The 23,021-nt window shown below is 39.6% G+C and overlaps 2 protein-coding genes across 4 annotated transcripts in view; both read left to right on the plus strand.

Moving 5' to 3' along the window:
* Positions 1-1,788, plus strand: part of Nlrp14 (NLR family pyrin domain containing 14) — a 28,304-nt gene extending 26,516 nt beyond the window's left edge. For all 3 annotated transcript variants that reach the window (XM_063256654.1, XM_063256653.1, XM_063256652.1), the window contains 2 exons: positions 855-1,025; positions 1,623-1,788. In XM_063256654.1, the coding sequence (XP_063112724.1) occupies positions 855-1,025; positions 1,623-1,755 (304 nt within the window). In that variant the 3' untranslated portion in view covers positions 1,756-1,788. The remainder of the gene's footprint in view (positions 1-854; positions 1,026-1,622) is intronic.
* Positions 1,789-13,664: 11,876 nt separating this feature from the next.
* On the plus strand, positions 13,665-15,147 carry Rbmxl2 (RBMX like 2). The gene has a single exon (XM_063256655.1). It carries the CDS (start codon positions 13,783-13,785, stop codon positions 14,926-14,928), a length of 1,146 nt encoding a protein of 381 aa, XP_063112725.1. The 5' UTR covers positions 13,665-13,782; the 3' UTR covers positions 14,929-15,147.
* Positions 15,148-23,021: the final 7,874 nt, after the last annotated feature.

Raw genomic sequence — 23,021 nt, forward strand, 5'->3', positions numbered from 1 at the left:
TCAGTTAATTAAAAGTGATAATTCTGTTGACCAAATGTCTGCTTTTAGTATTAAAATTTTCAAAAAAATTAGAAGCTCCATTTTAATAGTGGGCTTCTTTCACTTTGTGATTCTATAACTTGAAATTATTACTAACTATAAATTTAAAGTTATGCTTCCTGGTATAGTCCTAATCTCACATTAGATTTGTTTTAACAGTATTTTTTCTGTAGTGTACTTTGTATCATAGTTATATACATCATGTTATAATTATGTCTTCTGTATTAACCTGAATTCCTGTGGGCCACAACTTTAAAAGTTTTATATGTTCAGAACCTATATACCCAATTGTTCGATGGTTAAGTGAATAGAAGGTGAAAATTAGAGTTGGAGAAAGATCAGGTGCAGAAACTAGAGTTTAAACATACTTTCTCAGTTTTTATATAGTCATTGACTTGTTGAAGGACCTTCTTGTTGGTTAATTTATCTCTTAAGTCATTCTTCCCATGTGAAGGCAACTGATCTGTGTTTGAAATATGCTGTGGAATTTTGACTATCTTTGTATAAGATGTTCTTTGGTTATAAGTTTTTATTTGCATCAATGATATGTTAGAGACCTCTTATTGTTTTTAAACATTAGCCTGTTTCATAGAGTATTTGGTAGTAGTAGGCTTCTCAGTCACTGAATTATCACTGCTGATTTAGGAAGTGGTATGTTCAGTATACAAATACCTAATAATGATACTACAACTACTTGTGGTCCTTGAATTTACCCTGTGTTCATTTTTTAGTTTCTGTAATTATCCTCTGCCCATAGATCTCTTTTCTTTGCTGTCATGAAGTCATTTTTTAAACTTCATCTCTCTTCCCTACAGGCTGGAATACTGTAGTTTGACCTCTGTGTGTTGTCAGGATCTCTCTTCTGCTCTTGTCAGCAACCAAAAGCTGATAAAAATCAACCTAACACAGAATACATTGGGCCGAGAAGGAATTAGGACTTTATGTGAAGTCTTGACATGTCCAGAATGTAAGCTACAAGTTCTAGGGTAAGTCTTGAGTGATTTCTAAAGGAACTTTCCTGTAGTGAGGGATTTGGGGGACCATTCATTTATTGGTAGGTCTCAGAACCAACTTGACTCTGGCTCTTGGGAATATTAAGAAATAAATGAAGTGCAGTTCAGAGTTGGGCACTCTGGAGTTGGACTCACTGAATTTGAATCCTATCCCTGCCTCTTACTAAATGTTTAGGAATCCAGTAGAGGTTTCCTTTCCTTATCTATAAAATAGGTGAAATGATAAAAAATACTTATGGCATTATTGTGAGGTTTGCTAAGTTAGTACAGCCCAAGTACTTGGAACAGTACTTAGCATAATAAACAATGTCTTAGCTATTTGGATCATTGTACTTACTACTGGTTGGACAGAAGGCTCCTGGAGGATGCCTCAATGTTAATCTATTTCTATTTATCCCATTTTTCTCTTAACTTCTGTTATTCACTTCACTGTATTCTTCAGTTCCTTTTCCCGTGTCCCCTTCATGTCAATATACTCTATTTTGACAGGTTTTTCTTTTAAAAGCCCTCAGAGTAAAGGCTATGGATAAACAGAGTGCAGAAAAAGACATGCTTTTTGTGTTTTCTCAGGTTGTGCAAAGATGCATTTGATAAGGAATCACAGAAACTGCTGGAAGCTGTGGCAGTTAGCAATCCGAACTTGGCCATAATGCCTTTTTATAGTAATTATAATGAATATGGGTCCTGGTGGCGGAGTTTATGATTTGATTTAAAAAATAAAAAGAAGTTGCAAGGAGTTTAGTTCTTGTCTTCTATGATATTCTTGGCATCTATGATATTCTATTTCCTGGGATACTGCACTTGACATCTATTAGATATAGGTTAGTCATTGCTCTATAAAACATCCATTCTACTTGCCCATATTTAAGAGGCTGAAACAAAATGAAAAACCAAGTTCTCTGAGAACTGTAACTTTAATTGGAAATAGAATTTAAGAACTTAAATAGCTTAGAAACACTTTGAGGCTGGCACCAGAGAAGACTCAGATACCTTGTTTTCCTTCTCCTTCACACAGCCGTGGCTTCTTAGTTTACAGCCTCACTGTCAGTGTCATCTTATTAGAATGCCTTTCTACATGTTTTTGGGACCATGGGTGTCAACATCGCTTGATGTCTATCTTAAAATGTACATTATTGAGCTCCACACCAGGCTTAGTGAACATCTGGGTGAAGACAGTAGGGAACAAGCATTTTAAATAATTCCAAGCACTTCCTAGGTACATTTAACATTTGTGAATCTCCCTCTGCAGTGTATGCTTTCTGAAGTCAAAGAATCTTAAATTAAAATAAAAGATTATTTGGGTTAGAGCTAAAAACAGGTTCCTTCATTGAGCAAGAATGTGACACAATAAAATTCTGTGAAAGACAATTCTGGTTAGGTAAAGCTGTGTAACCATCCTAAAACTTAGTGGCTTAATATAACCTTTTGATTAAATTTCACGATCTGGTAAATTAAGAGTTCAGGTGAGCATTTCTTTACCTTCCATGTGGTATCACTCAGAATCCACTGAGTGTGGTGGTCATCTGGCAGCCAGGGTGCTCTGGAGGCCTCAACACTTCCTCACACATCTTGGCAAGAATAGCAGAGACTGGGTTCAGATGTGATCCTTCTGAGACTATACAAGATCTTTCCAGCAAAGAGGATGGGTTTCTTGGGTGGCAGCTCAAGATCACAAGGGCCAAGTGTAAACTGTCATTTGTCTAGCATATATGAGGCCATTGGGTTTGCTTCCTCCAAATGTTGGTGGGGTTGGGAGGTGGGGGGAGCAGACCCAGGCTAACACAAACTTTGCAGGCTAAAGCCAACTCAGATGCAACAGCAGTTAATTCTCGATGAGCAGAGAATCAAATTTATGGTAGTCAGTACTTCACTCCAAATTTGTCCATTTTCATTCAGAAAAATCTTTGAAGGGTGAGTTAGGGTACACCAGTACAACTGTCTTACCTTTATCTCACTGCCATACTTTGGTGTGAAAGAGTAAATTATAAGTAAAAACCAAATGAAAAATCTTTGCTTTCCCACCTCCTGACCACAATTTAAATCATTTTCTGTCTGGGCTGGGGATTTGGCTCAGCAGCATAAACGCCTGCCTTGCAAACAGGCAGTTGTGAGTTCGATCCCTGGTACTGAAAAAAAGACAAAAAAAAAAAATTCATTTTTCGTCTAATTTCCTGGTTGTTCTCATTGTGCTGTACTTTATTCTACACATCACATTCACAGTTTTCTTTAAAAACAAAACACATCTTTTCCTTCCTTTCAACTCTACTGCTTACATCAGCTTTATCTCTTGATCCCCAACTGTTACATCCACCCCAACTGGAGTGGACTTTTCTGATAATTGTGTTAACTGGCACTTTTCCCAAATCTTGCTTTTTCCTTTATCTAATTCTTAACTAAAGAGTCTATCTGTGAAGGCAGAAATGCTCTTAGGTAAGTTTCCTTATTGATCTTAACAAAGTTCAACGAGGCTTTTATCTTTTGCTACCTACTGGGCCCTCTCCCCTACATTCCCTACTCTAACATTTCTGTCCAATTCCTGTTGGGTAAATGGGTGACAACTAACCTGTATTTTTCAAGCTGAGAGGGGTCAGTAAGAGGTGGTGGGTAGAGATTTTTGGCAGACACTGTAGGGGGCAGGTTCTGCCCACCATGAGCCTGCTGCCATGGAGAAGCCATGCCCCAAGGCCCCACCACCACTGATACAGTGTCAAAGTGCAGCAACTGGGCACAACCAGATGTAAGGCATCAGTGTCATTAATGAGGCACAGGTCTTTAAGTAATCTCTTATTTAGCAGGCCCCTTAAATGACAGGAGTGTCATAAGGGCTGACAGCTTCTCAGGTAAGTTCCTGTTTAAATATGCTTGGAATATAGGCTTTAGTCCTTTTGTTAACAGGTAACAATTATAAAAGGGTTTTTTTGGGGGGCGGTACTGGGGATTGAACTCATGAACTCATGCTTGCCAGGCAGGTGCTATGCCGCTGAGCTATCCCCCAAACCAATTATAAGGTTTTACAGAGAAAACTTGAAATTAGTGATCACACAGCTTTGTAACATCATGGTCATGACATTACCTTTGAACACGTTTGAATGTCTAGCAGTATAGAACAGCTCTCTAGTCAGTTACCTAATTACAAGCTATTAAATGACATGAAACTTTTTACTCAATGTAACCTATAGGGTGCCATCAAAGAATGAACCTATCTATAGATCTAATTTTTATAAGTTATTAATGTCTTTTAATATTTAGTGTGACACCTGGACTGGTCAGTACCTGATCATCTCAAGTGTAGTGACACACAGCATCACATATGTTTTGAAAAAAAATTATCATTTGGTTGGTGGTTGCATGCTGGCTTGACATGTACCTCTTTTTACAAGTAGCTGGAACACAAGATTGGCTGATATCTATTAGGGAAAAAGCTTACAACCATAAAGAATTCTAGTTTTATATCTTTGAAAACTTGTACACTCAACAAATACATTTAGTATACAATTGAATCAGCAATAACTCATAGCTGAGTGTCACAGCTAGATGAAAAACTTTTGATACAGCTTTGTACTAAGAGCATCTTTTAGTAAAACACTATCCATAGAAAACTTAATGTAAAAATATTACAATAACACTTAGAATTTAGCCCTTTGGTAATAACTAATATAAACACAATAGTATACGTATCAATATTTATTGGGATATGTCTCTTACTAGGATAGGGAAATTACTGGATCTCAGTGAACAAAGGCAGAAATAATTGTTTTCTGGGCAGCTGCTGCTTTATTAATCTTATTTCTAAAGGCTAAGGGATCTTCATCTAGCTATTTTAACAAATTTGGTCTTCCGGATGACCTATGAGAACTGGGTCATACAATTAACATGTTACTTTTGATTGATGAAAGACTCCCAAGTTATTGTACACACGTAATACGCATTGCCTTTGTAAAACCAGTCCTGACAATGTCTCGATTTACTGACAACCTGGATGGAAGCATGTCTTTAACTTAAATGACACTTGTTTTATCTAAAAGCCAATTTAAATTATAGACATGAGTATTTTATGTCTACAAAATTCCATTAACTATTTTTCCATGGAAATGTCAATGCAAAAAAAATTGTTAAATATAATAGCTGTAGGCATTGCAACCATTTACAGATGGATAGATAAAACACATAAGACAACTGTTTATAAACCAGAGTGCACTCATTTTGCCCATGGCCTTTGATGAATCAGGCACAACTATGACATAACCTGTGTCTGGACATGTCATTCCTTTTTTCTTTTTGTCCCTGTGCCTGTGTTCTTTTAAAGGAGTAACACAGAGGGGGCCTCTCTGGGTTGTGTTCTTGCCCTGATGGGGGCACCAATGTTGGGTTCTTCCCCAATAGGATAAGGGAAGGAAACTGGCTCCACAGCAACCAACTGAAAACAGGTCAGCTGAACACTAAGGTATCTACTCGAGGTGATTTTCCACTTTATCCCACACTTTTTTTTTTTTAAACTGGGAATGTAGTTATCTTTAGTGTTTAAGAAGGTACTTTAAGGGTAATCTGGTGGAATGGCTATTGCCAATTAAAGGAAGAGAAAGACCAACTGTGAGGGTCTCTTTTATACTCATTGGAATAAAAAGGTTTCTCTTAATTATGACATGGAAAAGAAAGCCTGTTAGGTTTTAATCTACCCAGTTGTGTAGGCTTTTATCTAAATATCTCCCCTTCTGCCTAATGAGGAAGAAAGCCTGTTTAGGTTTTAACCAACCTGGTTGTTAGCTTTTACCTAGACATCTCTCCTCCTGCCTACTGAGGAATTAAGCCTGTCTAGGGCTCAACCTGTTGTAGATCTTTACCCAGAACATTGCATCAGGAAATCCAAGTGCAGGCAGTCTTGACTTCCTCACTGACCCCTAACCATTGTTGGGATTTATCTGCCTTACCCATGTGTGATTTTAGATGAATGCCCCATTTGAGTCTTTCACTTTAGGGATAGGATCAGTATCTTTGTAATCCTTATGTCCCCAAATGTTGTTTGGGGCTAACATGGCTGTTAAAAACAAATTGCAACGTGAATGGGGGGGCGGTGTTTCTTTTTTTCATATAACCTGAGAAACTATGACCTGCCAAGGTCATCTCGGGGTGGCCTGAGTTGTTTTTGGGGTTTTTGTTGTTGTTGTTTTGAGACAGGGTTTTGCTGGGTAGTTCAGGCTGATTTTGACTCACTTTGCAGCTCAGGCTAGTCTCAAACTCATGGCAATCTTCCTACCTCCTGGATGCTGGGATTATAGGCATGTGCCACCATGCCTGGCTTGGCCTGGATTTTTGACTTTTTTTTAAAATTCCAAGACCCTGAATTGAGATGCTTTAAAATACAGAATAGGGGTCCCCTGATGCACTTTTTTCTATAGATTGAAGGTTTTTGAAGGTATCTAACCAATTTGTTAGAGATAGTGGGTTGGTGACAGAAAAAATGGAAGGTGAAAGAGATGAGAGGCATCTAGGCCAGTCTTTACTGTGTAAGGTAGTCCTGGCAATGGCAGCAACTGTGGTACCAAGCCGCCCCCTCTTGGGAAAGCAGGCACCAGTACCTGAGAGAGGCCAGGTGTAGTAGCGTGACCCCCAAGCCTGCAACCCTGGCCACTAGCTCTGCTCCACCAAGATCCAGGCTCACCTTGGGGTGTGTCTCTGTCTTGTCTTTCCCCGACACCATCCTGTGGTGGTTCTCCCAGCTATTCCTGGATGGGTTCTGTGGTGATGAGGGCCCTGAGCACGAGGAAGGGGTAGGATGAATGAGTGTCAACCCCAACCCTGTTCCTGCAAGGTGTCCAGCCAGGGCCCTGTCCTGAATGGCCAAGTTACAAGAGAACAGTGACAGAAGGGACAAGCTAGCCTGGAAAATCTGAGCCTGTAGAGGAGATCTAGATCACCTTTGGGGATAAATGGAGACAGGCAATAGTGTAAAAGAAATCTCAGCTCTGGGCCCTAGGACAGAGAGGTCTTTGGGATATTTTGGGGTTTTTTAGCCATGTGAACAATTTTTTTTTATAGTAGCACTGGCTAGGCTTTACTGAAACCCACTCTGAAAAAGGTTTATGAACTAGTATCTGTAATATATTTAAGAAACTCGCAAGCCAAGTATGGAAACTCACGCCTGTAATGCCAGCACTCAGGAAGCTGAGGAAGGAGGATCACCATGAGTTAGAAGCCAGCCTGCATTACAGAGAGAGAGAGAGACCCTGTCTCAAACAACAGCAATAAAAATCTCACAGATTAAAGTCTGTACCTACTGTCTAGCAATCACATATTACATGTTACTAGAGGCATATTTATCAATTTTTATTCTCACATGCATATGACAAGAGAAAGGTTGACTGAAACTCTTTTGTACCTTTAGTTAGCAAAATTGTAACTCACTTTTTTGATAGCTGTTCTTTGTTAAAGGCAAACAGCTATTGCAAGCTGCCTTAGTCTGATCACCTAAAGAGAGGGACAGTTTAGAGACAAGGTGGGTTAGCTAGCCAAGGAGTTCCCAGTGAACTGGAATGAAAAGAAAAAAAAAAGTAAGAGGAGGTTTTTAAATTAGATCTTTGTCCTAGCAAAAGTTTGTCAGGGCATCTAAAGAGTTACTCTTTTATTTGCGCCTGCCCTCATAATTGTATCAAGACATATCTGAAGAGGGGGTCTACCTTATTAGCAGAAAGAAAAGTTCAAACCTGTAGCTCAGCTCCTACTGGAGGCTTACGAGGCTTTAACAGTGCCGTCTCAGGTCACTCTGGGACAGAGCATATCAGAAGATCACTGAAAGAGTTACCTGTCACCTCCCTGAGCAGCGCAGGTAGGGATGACAGATAAGTGTATGTGCTGCCGAAGGGAGCCCAGGGGATGATGCTCAAGTAGAGATTTTTCTGCTAAATCTGCCCTTTAATTTAAGAGTGGCAGTTGCCCTAAGAGCGTTTAACTAGCTGGAAGAGCAACCACTTTTCCTTTGAGTCCTATAAGAGAAAGACTAAAGCCTGAGCTACCTAAAGGCCCATACAAACATTTTTACATAACATTTCACAAGTTTATAGTAAAAGTTTCAAAGTCCACAAGGGTGAGCTCTAACTACTTTTTGGCTGCAGTCCCAAAGCAGTAGAGTTGCTATTGCAGAGCCCACTAGAAAAACGAAACTGCATATTTTGAAAGTTAGGCTTCCTATAGCCCACTTGGTATGGATCCAGCCTAAAGGGTTGGTCCCAGCTAATCTGTGACTAAAGATCCCAGGAGAGGTCACTTACAGTATCCAGATGCCTTGTTTGTCCTCTCAGTCCCCATAGATGTTTTCTGTTGGGTAAGCACCATCCCTCTGCTGTCCAAGGAGTCTGTGGGATCATAAAACTCAATCCAAGAAAGAATTAGAGCCTTATCTTCCAGGTCAGGGAACCAAAATATTACATCAAGGGGCGAACAGCTTACCATGCCACATCACTGCTCTACTGAAAATGCAGCTCCCAGTAATTCTAAACCCTGCATCATTAAAGATCTCAAAAAAAAAAAAAAAAAAAGTTTAGTTTTACAAAGAAAACAAACAGAACAGCTACAATGAGGTGGTAGGGGTCTTTAGCACTGCAAGCCTCCAAGTTCTTGTCCATAACTCCTTTTATTGGGGACTTGTGCCTCCTATCCCCTCTGGGTGAACACTTGTTCATCTTATCTGTTGCTTTGATTGTTCTTTGAGCCTAACCTAGGCCTTCTGGCTACTTGGTTCCTTCCTGTTTCTTTGTAATGAATAAGTAAAGAGGGTGGGCCCATTAGGAAAGCAGTTTAGTTAGTGATTAAGTAAACGGAGCATATGTACATATCTGTATATGGTACAATCTTTTGAGTCTTTTGAGATTTTTCTTTTTTGAGACAGAGTTTTGATATGGAGTTCAGGCTGGCCTTGAGCTCACTTTCTAACCCAGTCTGGTCTCCAACTTGCAACTATTGTCCCGCCTCTGCTTCCTGAGTGCTGGGATTATAGGTATGTGCCACCACACTTGGCTTCTGGTGCAACATTAAATTGATTAAATTAATGTGAGAACACACATACACGTGTATGCATAGATGTGTGTGTCCTACATATTAAATAAGAGTCCTTAGGGTGGCTGTCTCCTATTGCCTTGCATTTTGGCAGGTGAAGGGTTCTGGCTCTCCTAGTAATTGTTATCTGAGCCTCTTCCTAGTATAGCTAACATTATTATTATTATCATTATTATTATTGTCTAATTATCCTAACTGCAGAGTCTACCTATGAAGCCTGAAACTGCTTTCAGCAGGAAGCAGGGGACAAAGACAAGATACATGTGGTGGATTGACAACTGGTAGTCAACATCTAACACCCAACTGAACTGAATCAGTGTGGTGCTGGATGTGGAAGGTCTACCTGAGGATTGCAGCCAAGAGCTTAAAGAGAATGAGAAAGGAAGAGGAGGGCTGTTGAGTCTCCTGGAAAAAAAGCACATTGTGCTGCCTTTCCTGATCCAAATTCAGCTGTTTTCGTCATCAGAATTTAGGATCTCATTGCTGCTGAGGATGGCTGTGGTTCACTTTGGGGAGGTCTGATCCTTACTTTGAGCATCATCATTTCTTGGCTCACAGGAGAAGATGATGTGTTTATTGATCCTCCTGGAGAAGCTTGTTGAATTGGCTTTCCTGCTAAGAACTCAGCTGTTATCATCAGAGAAGCCTGGTACTTCACAGTTGCTGAGGATCACTATGGTTCTTTCCGTGAGAGAACTTGTCCTTACCTTGAGGGTCGATTCCTAGCTCCAGTACATATCCGTCAGCCTTCTCGCACAGATCCTTCATCCCACTGGCATATACTTTCTAGCTTCCACCACTGACCTTTGGGCCTTTCCAGCACAGAACTTTGAAACAGACTTGCATGAGATACTGTTGTGGGGTCTAGGCCTCGAGCTGGTCTCATGGAGAACACTGCCATCTTCAGCTGAACTCATACAGGACATTGCTGTGGGATCCAGGCTCTTGCATGGATTCTTTAGGTCTCCAGCATGTGGACAGATCTCCTGCACTCTTTTGCATTTGATTCTTAGGGTGAATATTATAAAATCCTATAAATTACGTGTCCTATATTCTTTTTCTTTGAAAACTCTGACTACGACAATATACATGCACATCTATCACCACATGTACGATAGTCTGTATACTGCTGGTAATATAGCACTATGTAAGTAAATGGATTCCAGATGTACTCTGGGGCCTGGGTCAAAGGATTTTTGGACTGATTAGATCAGGGGACTTTTTGAAAACCAGAGCAAAAAAAAAAAAATCACTACTCAAAATGGAAACAGGTCTTATGGTTAATCAAAAGAAAAATGGAAAAAAGTTGTGGGATAGCTGTAATAAATACTAAAAAGTAAACTACTGGTGTAATATGGATGAATCATAAAAATACAGTAAAGCATAACAAAAACAAAGTTCATTACATAGGGTAACATTTATATAAAGTTTAAAAATAAATAACATTTGTAGTGGACGTTAAGTCAGAACATAGTGACTCCTTGAGGAAGATGTTTTGACAGAGGCATAAGAGAACCCCTTCCGGGGTATGGAAATGTCATACATCTTCATATCGGTTAGTCACATGGTAAACAATATTTTGCAAGTAAATTTATAAACGTGTTGCTTATGTTAGCCCTCAATAAAAATATTAAAGATAATTCAGGTAGGAGATAAGGGCAGGGAAAACTGGTTGAGCAAATGGCTTTGACCTGTCAATCAAGGAGACCCAGGACACATGTGCAGAACACAAAATCTAGAATGACTTTGCAGCACTTGTGCACCAAACCCATCAGAAAGTGCCACCTTCAGTTCTTTATTTGCATTTTGTGAAAAACAAAGCTTTGATAGGTCAGCTTAGACTTGATGGGTGGCCAAATGAGTTTCTGACAGGTCAACCTTCCCAAATGCTTTGTTGGCATGGGAGAAAAGCAATCTAAAAATAGGAGATACAGTATATAGAAGGCCAGCCATTAATGTAGTGGAGCATGGCAAACCTGCTCATTGGTCTGCTCTCATTTTGTAGAGCATTATTTCTTTTCTACCCTCAATAAATGTAAATCCTTTCTATTTCTTCCAAATTTCTTGTCCAGTTCTTGGCTCAGGATACTACGAACATGGAAAGAATTTCTTTGGGACCTAAAGGCCAGTATTAACCATTCACACAATAAAAATAAGAATCACTCCTACTTCCATTAGAAATTTTCCTTTTTTATATATCTCATAATATTATCTGAAGCAAAAATGTACATTAAAACAAAGCAAGATGGGACAAATATACAATTATGATAAATGTATTTATTTAGTCTTTTTGAGACAAAGTTTCACTATGTAGTACAGGCTGGCCTTGAAGTCAGTTTGTTCCCAGGCTGGGCTCAAACAGCAATCCTCCTGACTCAGCCTCCTAAGTGCTGGGATTACAGATGTGCACTACCATGCTTGGCAGTTATGGTAAATTTACAGTTTTTCAGCATGATGGCTCACACACATCTGTAATCCCAGCACGATGAGAATTTTAGCCTAGCCTCAGCAATTTAATGTCTGGGTGGAGGGTAGGCCACAAATGCACCTCAGAGGTAAGTCCTGGTCCCTGGTAATTAATATGCACATACACATACACATACACATGGGTGTGTGGTTTTTAGTGACTTCAAATTCTAGCATATAATTTTTTTTAAAAACATAGAAAAGGAGCAGGGGATATAGCTCAGTAGCACAGCGCCTGCCTGGCAAGCGTATGGTCCTGAGTTTGATTCCAGATACACACATACACAAATGATAGGAAAGATTTGAAATTTACACAGAAGTAATAATTATATTTAAATTATTAACGTGCTAAATTATAAATGTGCTAAAGCTCTACCTAAAAAATTAGAATAAAAATAACATAAGGAAAATAAACATAATACCACCAAATAAAATCAAAATAGTTGATCAGCATAGCTGAGACTCGGTTCTTTTCAAGTATACAGAAAGATAAAAGAAACAAAAACCAAAAGACCTTTTAGAAAGACTGTCACTAAAGCAGAGAAGGTGAGAGGAAAAGAGAGGTCAAAATAAGGCAATGCTATAATAAAATCTGAAATTTTGTTGTTACTGAGTGACGGTCTCACTATGCCGTTCAGGCTGGCCTAGAACTCACTGTGTAGTCTAGGCTACTCTCCAACTCACAGCAGTCCTCCTGCCTCAGCCTCCTGATTGTAGGAATCACTGGTGTATGCCACCACATTCTACTAAAATTTGAAAATTTCAACAAATATATATTTTCTTAGAAATTTGCTTGCAAAAACCAAATCAAGAAAAATTTTAAAATACATAGTCTCAAAACTGAAATAAATTGATTCACTATTATATTGTAAACTGCTTAAATTCATCATTTTTTAGAAAATGCATACATACTAAATAGGTTTACATTGAAATACAATAAAGTTTTTATAATAATGTAATACCATAGTTCATAACATGAAATATGCGATGCATTTAACACTTCCATTCATGCATGTTAAAAAATTCTTAAGACTTTAACAGTGTTCCCATTAAAGCTGAAAGCAGCATTATAATGCCTTTCATTACTCAATCCTTTATAGGTACTGTCATAAAGCCATATAACCATGTGAATGTATACATATGTACACACTAACTTTTCATGATTAGCTTTTTATATAACAGCCTTAAAAATTTATACTACTTTTTGCACAGCCCCAAAACACATTAAATAAATATGGTAAAGAAAAGCTATTTCAAGCACAGACTTGCTCATCCCTACTTTTCGCACTAATCTCCATTTAAAGAATATTAAGAGGAACAAATATGAGCTGTAACACTTGCTTAAATACACCCCGGCAGCGGTGCTTTGCTGAGGCTGCCGCCTCTTTCCAGAAGGTTCCAAGGTTCTGATTTGTGGGCCGCAAGCGCTCCTCAGGAAAGAACCCAGGTGGAACTGGGATTGGATCTCCACGTTTTAATTTACTTGTGCCTTTAAGTCAACGTTCTATGTCTGTTTTTGTTAAGGGCAGTTTGAATGACATAACTATGAACCTTTAAAAACTGAAAAATTGGAGAAAATGGTAAATAAAGAAAACCAACACTTCACCCCAGAGTGACTCCTCCTTTCACTTCTGGATTGGCCCCTGGCGCCTCTCACCCCCACCAACCCCAAGCATCCACCGCTTTCCTTCCGACATGTGCGGAAAAGAAAATCTCATTTTTATTAAATGTTACATATGAACTATTTTAAACTAATACTGAGTTCATTTTTTCAATTGATAGGCGATACGTGATGTGTGTTCATTTGAAAATGGCGCGGGTAACTAGGATTATCAAAATTGTCATTAACAGTAAGGGGAAATATTCCCCCCCCCCCCCCACCTAACGGCTTTCACTGGGTCTACGCTGGAGACGTTGCCCGCTCGGGTCAATAGTTCAAGCTGAAGCCAGGGCAGAAGCCCCCAAACCGACTTTCCAACGATGGGGAGCCAGGGGGAAGCGCCAGCCAATCACAACCCGCAACTGCCCAGAGTTCGCAGACCCTACGGGGCACCGTCGCCCCGAGTCCCGCTGCGCAGGCGCAGTTGGGGCTCTGGGGGTCTGAGACTCACCAGCCGACCAGTAGGAGGCGCTCTTGACAGCGGGCTCTCACTGCGCCCACACCTTCGTCTCCTCAGCGTCTCGCTTCTCGCCGCCGCGGACCGCGAAACCCGCCATGGCCGAAGCCGACCGCCCAGGGAAGCTCTTCATCGGGGGGCTGAGCCCCGAAACCGACGAGAAGGGGCTCGAGGCCACCTTCGGCAAGTATGGCCGCATCATCGAGGTGCTGCTGATGAAAGACCGAGAAACCGCCAGGTCCAGAGGCTTCGCGTTCGTCACCTTCGAGAGCCCGGCGGACGCCAAGGCCGCCGTCCGAGACTTGAACGGCAAGTCCCTGGATGGTAAGGCCATCAAAGTGGCCCAGGCCACCAAGCCGACGTTCGAGAGCGGCCGGCGCGGCGCGCTGCCGCCCCGCAGCCGCGGTCGCCCGAGGGCCCTGCGAGGCGGCTCTGGGGCCCGACGACCCCCGTCCCGGGGCGGGCCGGCCGACGAGGGCGGATATGCGGGCGACTTCGACGCGCGGCCCGCCCGCGCCCCGCTCCCCCTGAAGCGCGGGCCGCCGCCACCGCCGCGCAGGGCCGGGCCGCCGCCCAAGAGGGCCACGCCGTCGGGCCCGGCTCGCAGCGGCACGGGAGGACGCGGGCGGGCCCCGGCTGCGCGGGGAAGGGACGGGTACACGGGCCCGCCTCGGCGGGAGCCGCCCCCGCGCCGCGACCCTTACCTGGGCCCGCGGGAGGGGGGCTGCTCGCCCCGAGACGGCTACTCGGGCCGCGACTACGCGGGCGCCCGCGACCCCCGCGACTTCGCCCCCTCTCCGCGAGACTACACCTACCGCGACTACGGCCACGCCAGTGCCCGCGACGACTGCGCGTCGAGAGGCTACTGCGACCGCGACGGCTACGGCGGCCGCGACCGAGATTACGGCGACCACCTGAGCGGAGGCTCCTACCGAGACACCTTTGAGAGCTACGGCGACCCGCGTGGCGCCGCCCCCGCTCGCGGCCCGCAGCCATCTTACGGCGGAGGAGGCCGCTACGACGAGTACCGCGGATGGTCGCCCGATGCCTACCGCGACGGCTATGGCAGTGGCGGTCGCGGCGACCGCTACTCGGGGAGCCGGGACCGCGGGCTGCCCCCGCCCATGGAAAGAGGGTACCCGCCAGCGCGGGAGTCCTACAGCCGGTCGGGCCGCAGGGCACCCCCCAGGGGAGGCCGCCTTGGAAGCCGCTCTGAGAGAGGGGGAGTCCGGAGCAGATACTGAGCAGGAACACTTGGGACCAAAATGTGTTTTCCAGAGAAGAACCTGCTCTGTGTTGGCTGCCAAGTACTGATACAAACAAGAGTTGTTTTACCGTTTACCAAATTCTTGTTAACTTGCTCTCTCTTAAGCTTTAGAGAGGAACATAGTTAAAAGTCGTTTAATTCTTTTTGGAATTGTTAAGTTTCTTTCAACAAGTTCATGTTAAAAGTATGACTTGAACCTGCGTGCTGTCTTCTATTTCAAAGTAGAAATTCTCCTAAAGGCGTCTTTTAAATTTTTCTGATAAATGAGGCAAACAGTTCTGAGAATTTTTTTAAAAACATCTGCCTATCCAAAATGGAAAATGGATCGTTTTGCCCATTCAAACGAGCTAGGTTTTTGGGATAAGAGTGGGAGGATTGGTGTATATTACTCAATTTCAGGTTTTTAGATGAATCTCAGTTTTTGCAGTACTGAAAACCACCACCACCAAAAACCACCTAGATGCTTACGTAAAAACAAGTTCTATGTACTCATTCTAAAAAGTGGATGAATAGTGCTGGCCATAATTTGCCTCTTTTTCTTTGGGGATCAGCAGTTTATCCCCTCTCAAAAAATACCACTCATATATTTTAAACAACAGTGGAATACTAAATTTAAAAATTGGCCAACCAACCATAAAGCTGGAAACAAAACCAAAAAAATTAAAACTTCAACTGATAGTATTTTTTCCCTATTATTAAGTAAAAAATGTACCTGCAGTGGATTTGGGATCATGATGACTATCTAACTCCAAACTACTGGTTCCCGTGGAGAGAATTGGCTTCTTCCCCCGGGGGTGCAGAGACCAAATGTGAGCAGTTTCTCAGAAGCAAAGGTTAAGGAATCCCTGAAAGAGGTTGACATTTCAGCTGTGCTAGGATCTCAAACTGGTATGAAGCAGTGGGGCCTTCCTGTCCACAAAAGACAAAGAGCTTAAGTTTGTATGTTCCTTACTCTTAAAAGAGTGAGAAAGGAAAAAACATGAGAAAGGAGTAAGCAAAGGAAGATCAGTGATACTTCTTCCTATTAAAAGTTCCTTTTTACCCCAAGCTTAGGGCAAGAAACAGCTTTTTATTCGGCACACGTGGAATACCCCTAATTATGAGAGAGGTATACAGTCTGTGTTCAGTGTAATGATTACTGGAGGAAACAAATGCCTAAATAATAAAAATATTCAGAGTTTTGAATGCAACACACAATTAAAAAAAAAAATTTTTTTTTTGTTTTTTTTTTTTTTTTTTTTTTGGACAAAAGAGTGAATTGAGGGATAGGCCACATTAGTGGCCCAGAAGATCAAATTCATCAAACATTTTAGAAATCCAGAAATCTAGGAAAAATACTTAAGGCCTTTATGGAAAAAAAGTTGTTAATCTTTACTAAAGGACAAAAATAAGTAAACGGAGATTCGTGTTTCTTTTATGGTTGGGAAGATTTTTATCATTCTCAATCTGACAAATCAATTTGAAAAAGACCTCAGATGAAGTTAGAACATATTTTTACCCCCACAGTTTCCTTTCCTTCCCTAATACCATTTATGTGTTGATCAGTGATGGAATGTTAAGTAAAAAACTTGGTAAAACTGACTAAAAACGAGACAGCCTCACTTCACTACAAATTACTAAGAAACATGGTATTTACAGAAAAGACACTAATGAGAGATGTAGCTAATGGTAAAATTTACATGGTGGAATAAACAAAAGCCTACGCAATTCTGAAAAAGACTTGCCCCAACAGGTATCAAGAATTACGAACCTCTGGTAATTCATACAGTTGCAACAGACAAGGACAGATAGGCCAGTAAACTAAAATTGAGCCTAGAAACAGGCCTAATTACAGGAAAACATATGTGATAGGTAGTTTTTAAAAAGTTAATGGTGAAAATAATGGACTTTTAAAAATGAGCCTGATGTGGTGGTGCACGCCTGTAATCCCAACAGTAGGGAGGCTGAGACAGGAGGATTGCTGTGAGCTAGAGATCAGCCTGAACTGCAGAGTGAAACCCTGTCTCAAAAATTAATTTAAAAAAATTTTTTAAGTGATTTATCTTCTCAAAAAAGAAGATTATTTAATTCACAGAAAACACAAAAATACAACCTAGGTGATTTGAAAACAAATGTGAAGAAATTTTTTTAAAAACTTAGAAGAAAATGAAGAAAGGCATTCACCACCCTGGCATACAAATTCCTCTTTTTAAGAAATTTAAAAGTGCAAATTTAGAAGGAAAATATTGATTAAAATTTTCATACTATTTTTCAGATATGTCAAAAGATAGTATTAACAAAGTGTAATGTTAATTTGGAAGACTGCATTGAAGTAGTACTTAAAAATTAGTAACATTTTTTTAAAAGGCCAAAGGAACACCGTTGTGGTAGGTATATAAATTGATAAAATTTCGAAAGCAGTTTTGACAATACTTAATAAAATTTGGAGTGTTCATACCTTATTACCCAGAAATTCCATTTCAAGAAAAGAACCTAGAGAAACCTGTACATGTACACAAGGAAATATGCACAAAACTGATCTGTACAACATTCTTTGAATGTTAAAAAGTATAAGCAGCCCACCTGGAGTACATCAACAGATTTATTTTTTTACTGGACTTAAATAAGAAGCTAATGTGAATAATCCAGATCCACATATTAACATGGGTAAGTATTAACATACTTGTTTGATAAAAATTGCATAGATGTATAGTAAAAGAATGTGGACTGATTCACAAATCAACATGAGGAAAGGAGATAGAATGAATAGACTTTAGCTAAATGTTTAAGAAGACAATTTTTAAGCAAAAATGGTAAGTTAATATATTAAATTACTGTGGCCTGTACATTGGTATAAGTATGATAAAAATTTCAGTACAAAAGCCATAACTTAATACAGACACCCAGATTGCATAACTACATATGAAAAAATGTCAACTATTACTCTGAAACTCTTAGATGTAATATTTTCGGAGTGATTCTCTTGGTTCTTTCATCAGTATTCTTTGGTATTCTTGGTTCTTTCATCAGTAAGGGTAATGTCTTACTCTGTTTGACCATTTCTAGACCCTTTTGACCCTAGACTGCTTATAGCTAACTGGCCATAACCTCAACAATAGAATTTAGGTATCTGTCAGATCTTAAAGGAAGTTGTAGTTTTTCCTGCTTTTTTATTTTGAAGCATAATAGCAATGAAAAACTCCCCAGTTAACCTTAAAAGCCCTTCCTAAATATGGAAATAAGCTTCTCAATATTGAAATGATTGTTAACTTTTTAAGCAAGTGGATGAGGTGTAAACATTTGGAAATGAAAGACTTAGATGAATTGAGATTATAGTATATACAAAGTCTCAATTCCTTGTGTAAATTTTTTTTTCTTTTTTTCAGACAGTCTCTACAGTTTAAGCTGGCCCTGTGCTCACTTTGTAGCCCAGGCTGTTCTTGAACTCATAACAATACTCCTGCCTCAGCCTCCTGAATGCTGGGATGCCAGGCATGCCTCACCATGCCTGCCTTATGTACATATTTTTTTAAACCCATATATTTATTGAAAATTAATATATTAAAGTAATTTGGGGGCATATGAAAGGGGATATTTTAGAACTTTTGTAATCACTTTCAAAGAGTGAACATACCAGATGTTTCCAAGGACTCACCCACTGTGTAAATTTTAAGCAATCTGTATCACAACCAAAATCCTTACATTTTCACTGCTGAGCTTTTCTCAGCCTACTGTGTCCTCCACATTCCTTCTATCCAAAATGATTCTAGAAGCATTCAAACTAACTGTGGGAAGCTAATAGTGTTACTGAATAGTTCCCCACCAGGTGAGTACTAAACATTTTAAAATGGTGATGACAACTGGAAACCTACTTTGGTTCCTGAGGCTATCTAAATAGATGGACTGAGAATGCCTTTTTCCAAAAGGAAATGGCTCTTCCTTCCCCTTGCCTTAGGATAGGTGAGGGTGAAGACTTTCCTGCTTCTATTCTTCCTGACCTGGAGCTCTGTCACATTTGTCAGCCTTTAAGTCATAAGCTTTCTGTAGTACCTCCCTTTTAGCTTTTACCTTAATAGTGATTTTTCCCTACTTAGCAGGTGGAGTGGGAGAGGAGCAGTCACTGTGTTACCATAACTGTTTTTCTCTTTGAGGCATATTTAAGAACTCACCAAGGAGACTTGATTCTGAGCCTAATTTCTCTTAGAGAGTAGCATGCCTAACAATGGTACAAAAGTGATTCTAAGTGTTTGTGTTATTGAATACATGGTTATCAAGTGGAAATAACTAGAACAACCATAGCACAATGATAACCCCACTGTATGCATCTATCAAACTTCCTAAAAAACGAGTGGAGTGAGAAATCTGAAATCTTAGGAAATTTTTAGGAAAAACATTAGGAACAAATAGTGTACATTCCCATTTTTTGGAAGTCATTTGGTAGAGAAGTAACATCATTTGGTTGTATGTATCAGTCCTCACTCTGTTAGTTGTGTGGGTTGAGCAGTTAGAAGTTTTGATTTTCAGTTTTTTCATATGTAAATAGTAACAAAACTATTTTACAAAATTTGTGATAGTTTTACATAAAATGATCCATATAAAGCACCCAGTATAGTGCTCTGGAATTTACCATTCAATTCCACCTAAATTCCCAACTTGAAATCTTACACATTTAGATGAGTCTTCAATCCCAATTTATTTTTCTCTGTCTTCTTTTTATCTCGTAATGGCAAGGGATGATGTTAACCAGCATACTCAGTGTCCAATTCCTAACTTATCTGAAATGAGTTAACTAGAAGTAAATACTAAGACCTTAATTTATTCAAATCTTGTAGAGTTTAAAATTACCATCCGACATAGTAATTATAGATTCAGGTTTATTGTACAAAGTGCTTGGACTATAAAACATGGATTATTGTTTTTGACCCAGTATTTAGTGCACTACATAAGTCCCAATAGAGTATTGCAACAGATACACTTCCAACAGTAATGGAAGATCTGGTAGAAGTGAATTCAGATGCTATATCTACTACTACAGTATGATCTTGGTCAGATTTCTTACACTGCTTTGTTTCACTTATTTACAAAATAGAGATAATGCTTCCCTTTTGAGATTGTCCATCTGTCTGTTTACTCATTGGATCTAATGTGAAATATTGATGTAGTACCAACCACATATCAAACATGCCATCAAGGCAAATAGTAGAACAGCACTCATCCTTGGCTGCTAGATTCATGTTCACTGAGGAAGACTCAGACAGTAGCAGCAATTCCTGGTTGCCTAGATGCATTTCAGGGCATGCACAGAAACAGCAGGATTGGGAGAGAAATTACATTTGAGTTATGGGGCACTTGGGTTGTATAACACAAGAAATAATCAGTTTTACCTGGCATAACTGGGGGTCATGCCTAATATTTCATAATAAAATCTTGACTATAACCCTGTAGTCACTTAGTACTTAGGGTTAGGAATTTGAAAGAATTGAGGTCTTGATAATAGCAATTTGGTGTATTTCAGAGCAGTTGAAAGTGAGACACTGAGCCTCCTGATGGAGGATTTTGGTCAACTCAGCTGTCAGTTGCTGGAAAAGCAAAAGCAGTAGATGGCAAATTGGGACTGTAGATATGTTACTGTGAATGACACGTTTTCTAAATTGTTGGAATCAGCTCAGAGTCTTAAAATTGTGTGACATAGTGAACTTGTGGCAGTCTTCATGATTAGGCACACATGTTATGACTGTGCAACTTTAGTCCAGCCAGTAGAACTGTCATTGACTGCTTTAAAACACTGGCATAATCAGGTTGCAGAGAATTTTGCAGAAATTCAAATCTTTTTTGGTAGGCTAAACTGCCGGGGGTTAATTTTAGGTAAATAAATTTTAGTTGAGCAATGACATACTGTTGAATACAAGTGGGCATTGTTAATCCTCAGATGGATTATTGTCTAAAAAGGAAGGTAAGCTTTGGTTCAAATACACAAAAATACAAAATTTTAATTGGTGAGTGCTATGACAGTGCTGTAAGATACAGTAATGAAGATACAATTAATAGCATAAGACAGCAGATGCAATCTTAGTGGATAATTGATAGAAGATGTGAAGGATGAGTTAAATGTTAGATTGCTATGAAATTACATGAGAACATATAGTACATAGTAACTTCTCACTGAATGAAAACCATGATTTTCTTAGTGTTAACGTAGTTTTTGCTGAGTTTATATCGATGCAAGTGAAGGAATTTAGGTAGATTTTTAATGGATACTAATTTAAAGACATACCTTGAAGTTGATTACCAGGAAAACAGAAATGAGGAATATAAAAATATGAATCAAAAATATAAGGAAACAAGATATTGGGTCAAAATCTATAAAGTATAACAGCAGAGAAGTAGTCATGGATTGGGCTTGATTGGGCTGACCTGGAATAAACTGTATACCCAACATACAGAAGCAGTTACTCTTTAAAGGTTCAGGGAGTCAGGCTCAGTGTCATAGACATGTAAATCCAGTACTCTGGGAAGCTGAGGCAGGGAGATCACAGTTTACCAACTTAATGAGACCTTATATTTAAAAAAAAAACATGATAGAGCTGAGGAAGTAGCTTAGTGCAAGACCCTAGATTCAGTCTGTAGTACTGGGGAAAAAAATGTGTCAGGGCTATTTGACTTGATTCCAAGATGAACTTTAACACTTTTTCCTTAAGGCACTCACAATTTAGTATGAATAACATTGTTCTGCATCAACTTATCTGAATGTAAAACAGACAAATGCTACAAGACAGGCGTAGGCAACGTGTTAAGTAATTAATGCTAAAGAGCTTTCCAGAGAATGTGAATTTTCAGATTTTTACTTAAAAAAGGAAGCTGTTCTTTAGCATATGCTATCCATTTTAAATATACTAGATTTAATTATTTATGCTTGTGATTAATTTTAGAAAAACCCTTTATTGGTTTCATTTTTCATATTGGCAGCTCATGTTTACTTTATTCCATTGTCAACTGGAGCCAGCGAAATTCCTGAAGACGTTAGTGATGATTTGAGTTGCACATGACTTACGCCTCCTGATACCTAAACAGTGGGCCAAAGGGAAATACTGGAGGCAGAAATCCATGATGTATGCAGTAAGGCTGAATTTTTTATATTTAAAATTGTCCCCAAGACTTAAGCTGAGTGTATACTTCCTGAGTGAGCAAAAGTTACCTGTTAAAATATTCCACTAGATGTCACCAAAAGCTTAAAGATTTTAGTTTCATATATCTCTCCATAAATTTGCAGCCTAGGACTTGGGATTCAGGGCCTGACGCATTATAGCAGGTGTGGTGTTTATGTTGTCCTTTTGGGTGTGAGGCAACTGCAAGTTTTCATCTAATCAGATGCTGAGCTCTGTACAGTTGGAAATACCAGAAGTTTATTATAAATGCATGGAAGTGTTCAAATTGGTAGGGAAGTTTTTGCTGAATAAATTGGCTACTTTGTGAAAGTGATACACAACGGGTAATCTCATATGTACTATTTTAAAATGAGTTATAGCTGGGTTATATTTTTTTAGGTAGAATTTGAATTTTTTAAAATTTTGTAGACATTAAAAGAAAGCAAAACAATAAACAAAACAGGAGAACCAATACAGGATTTTGAAACAAGCTGATAGTAAATTAATATTCACTATTTTGCATATTGTTATCTTCAAAATAGTTGCTGAGATTACAAGATACAGACATGCAAAACAGATCAAACAATAAAAGCAATCACACTTTCTTTGCCTGAATGAATAGGATCAGTATTAGTTATCTAAGCTACCTTTGTGTATGTGTGTGTATATATATGTATTTTCCTCTTTTTTTTTCTCTTGTTCCCCATCCCAGTTACCCTTTCCTTTTAACACTTTCATTCCTTTTCACACTATAATACCTTTTTGACCTTATTTAATTTTTAAGTTTTATTACAAGAGGAAGACAATACAATGTTTACACATGTGAGTCTGATTTATCTCACTTATGAGTATGATCTATAGTTGCATCCATTTACCTATAAAAGCCTCAACTTTATTCTTCAGCTGAGTAGTATTCCATTGTATAAAAATGCCATATATTTTTTAA

Source organism: Cavia porcellus, unplaced genomic scaffold (genome assembly GCF_034190915.1).
Source record: "Cavia porcellus strain 051 isolate PalLab524CR breed Dunkin Hartley unplaced genomic scaffold, mCavPor4.1 scaffold_9, whole genome shotgun sequence".
Classification (NCBI taxonomy): domain Eukaryota; kingdom Metazoa; phylum Chordata; class Mammalia; order Rodentia; family Caviidae; genus Cavia; species Cavia porcellus.

Bases quoted from the DNA above. Each gene is read 5' to 3' on its own strand.
- Rbmxl2 (XM_063256655.1), top strand. From the start codon at position 13,783: ATGGCCGAAGCCGACCGCCCAGGGAAGCTCTTCATCGGGGGGCTGAGC.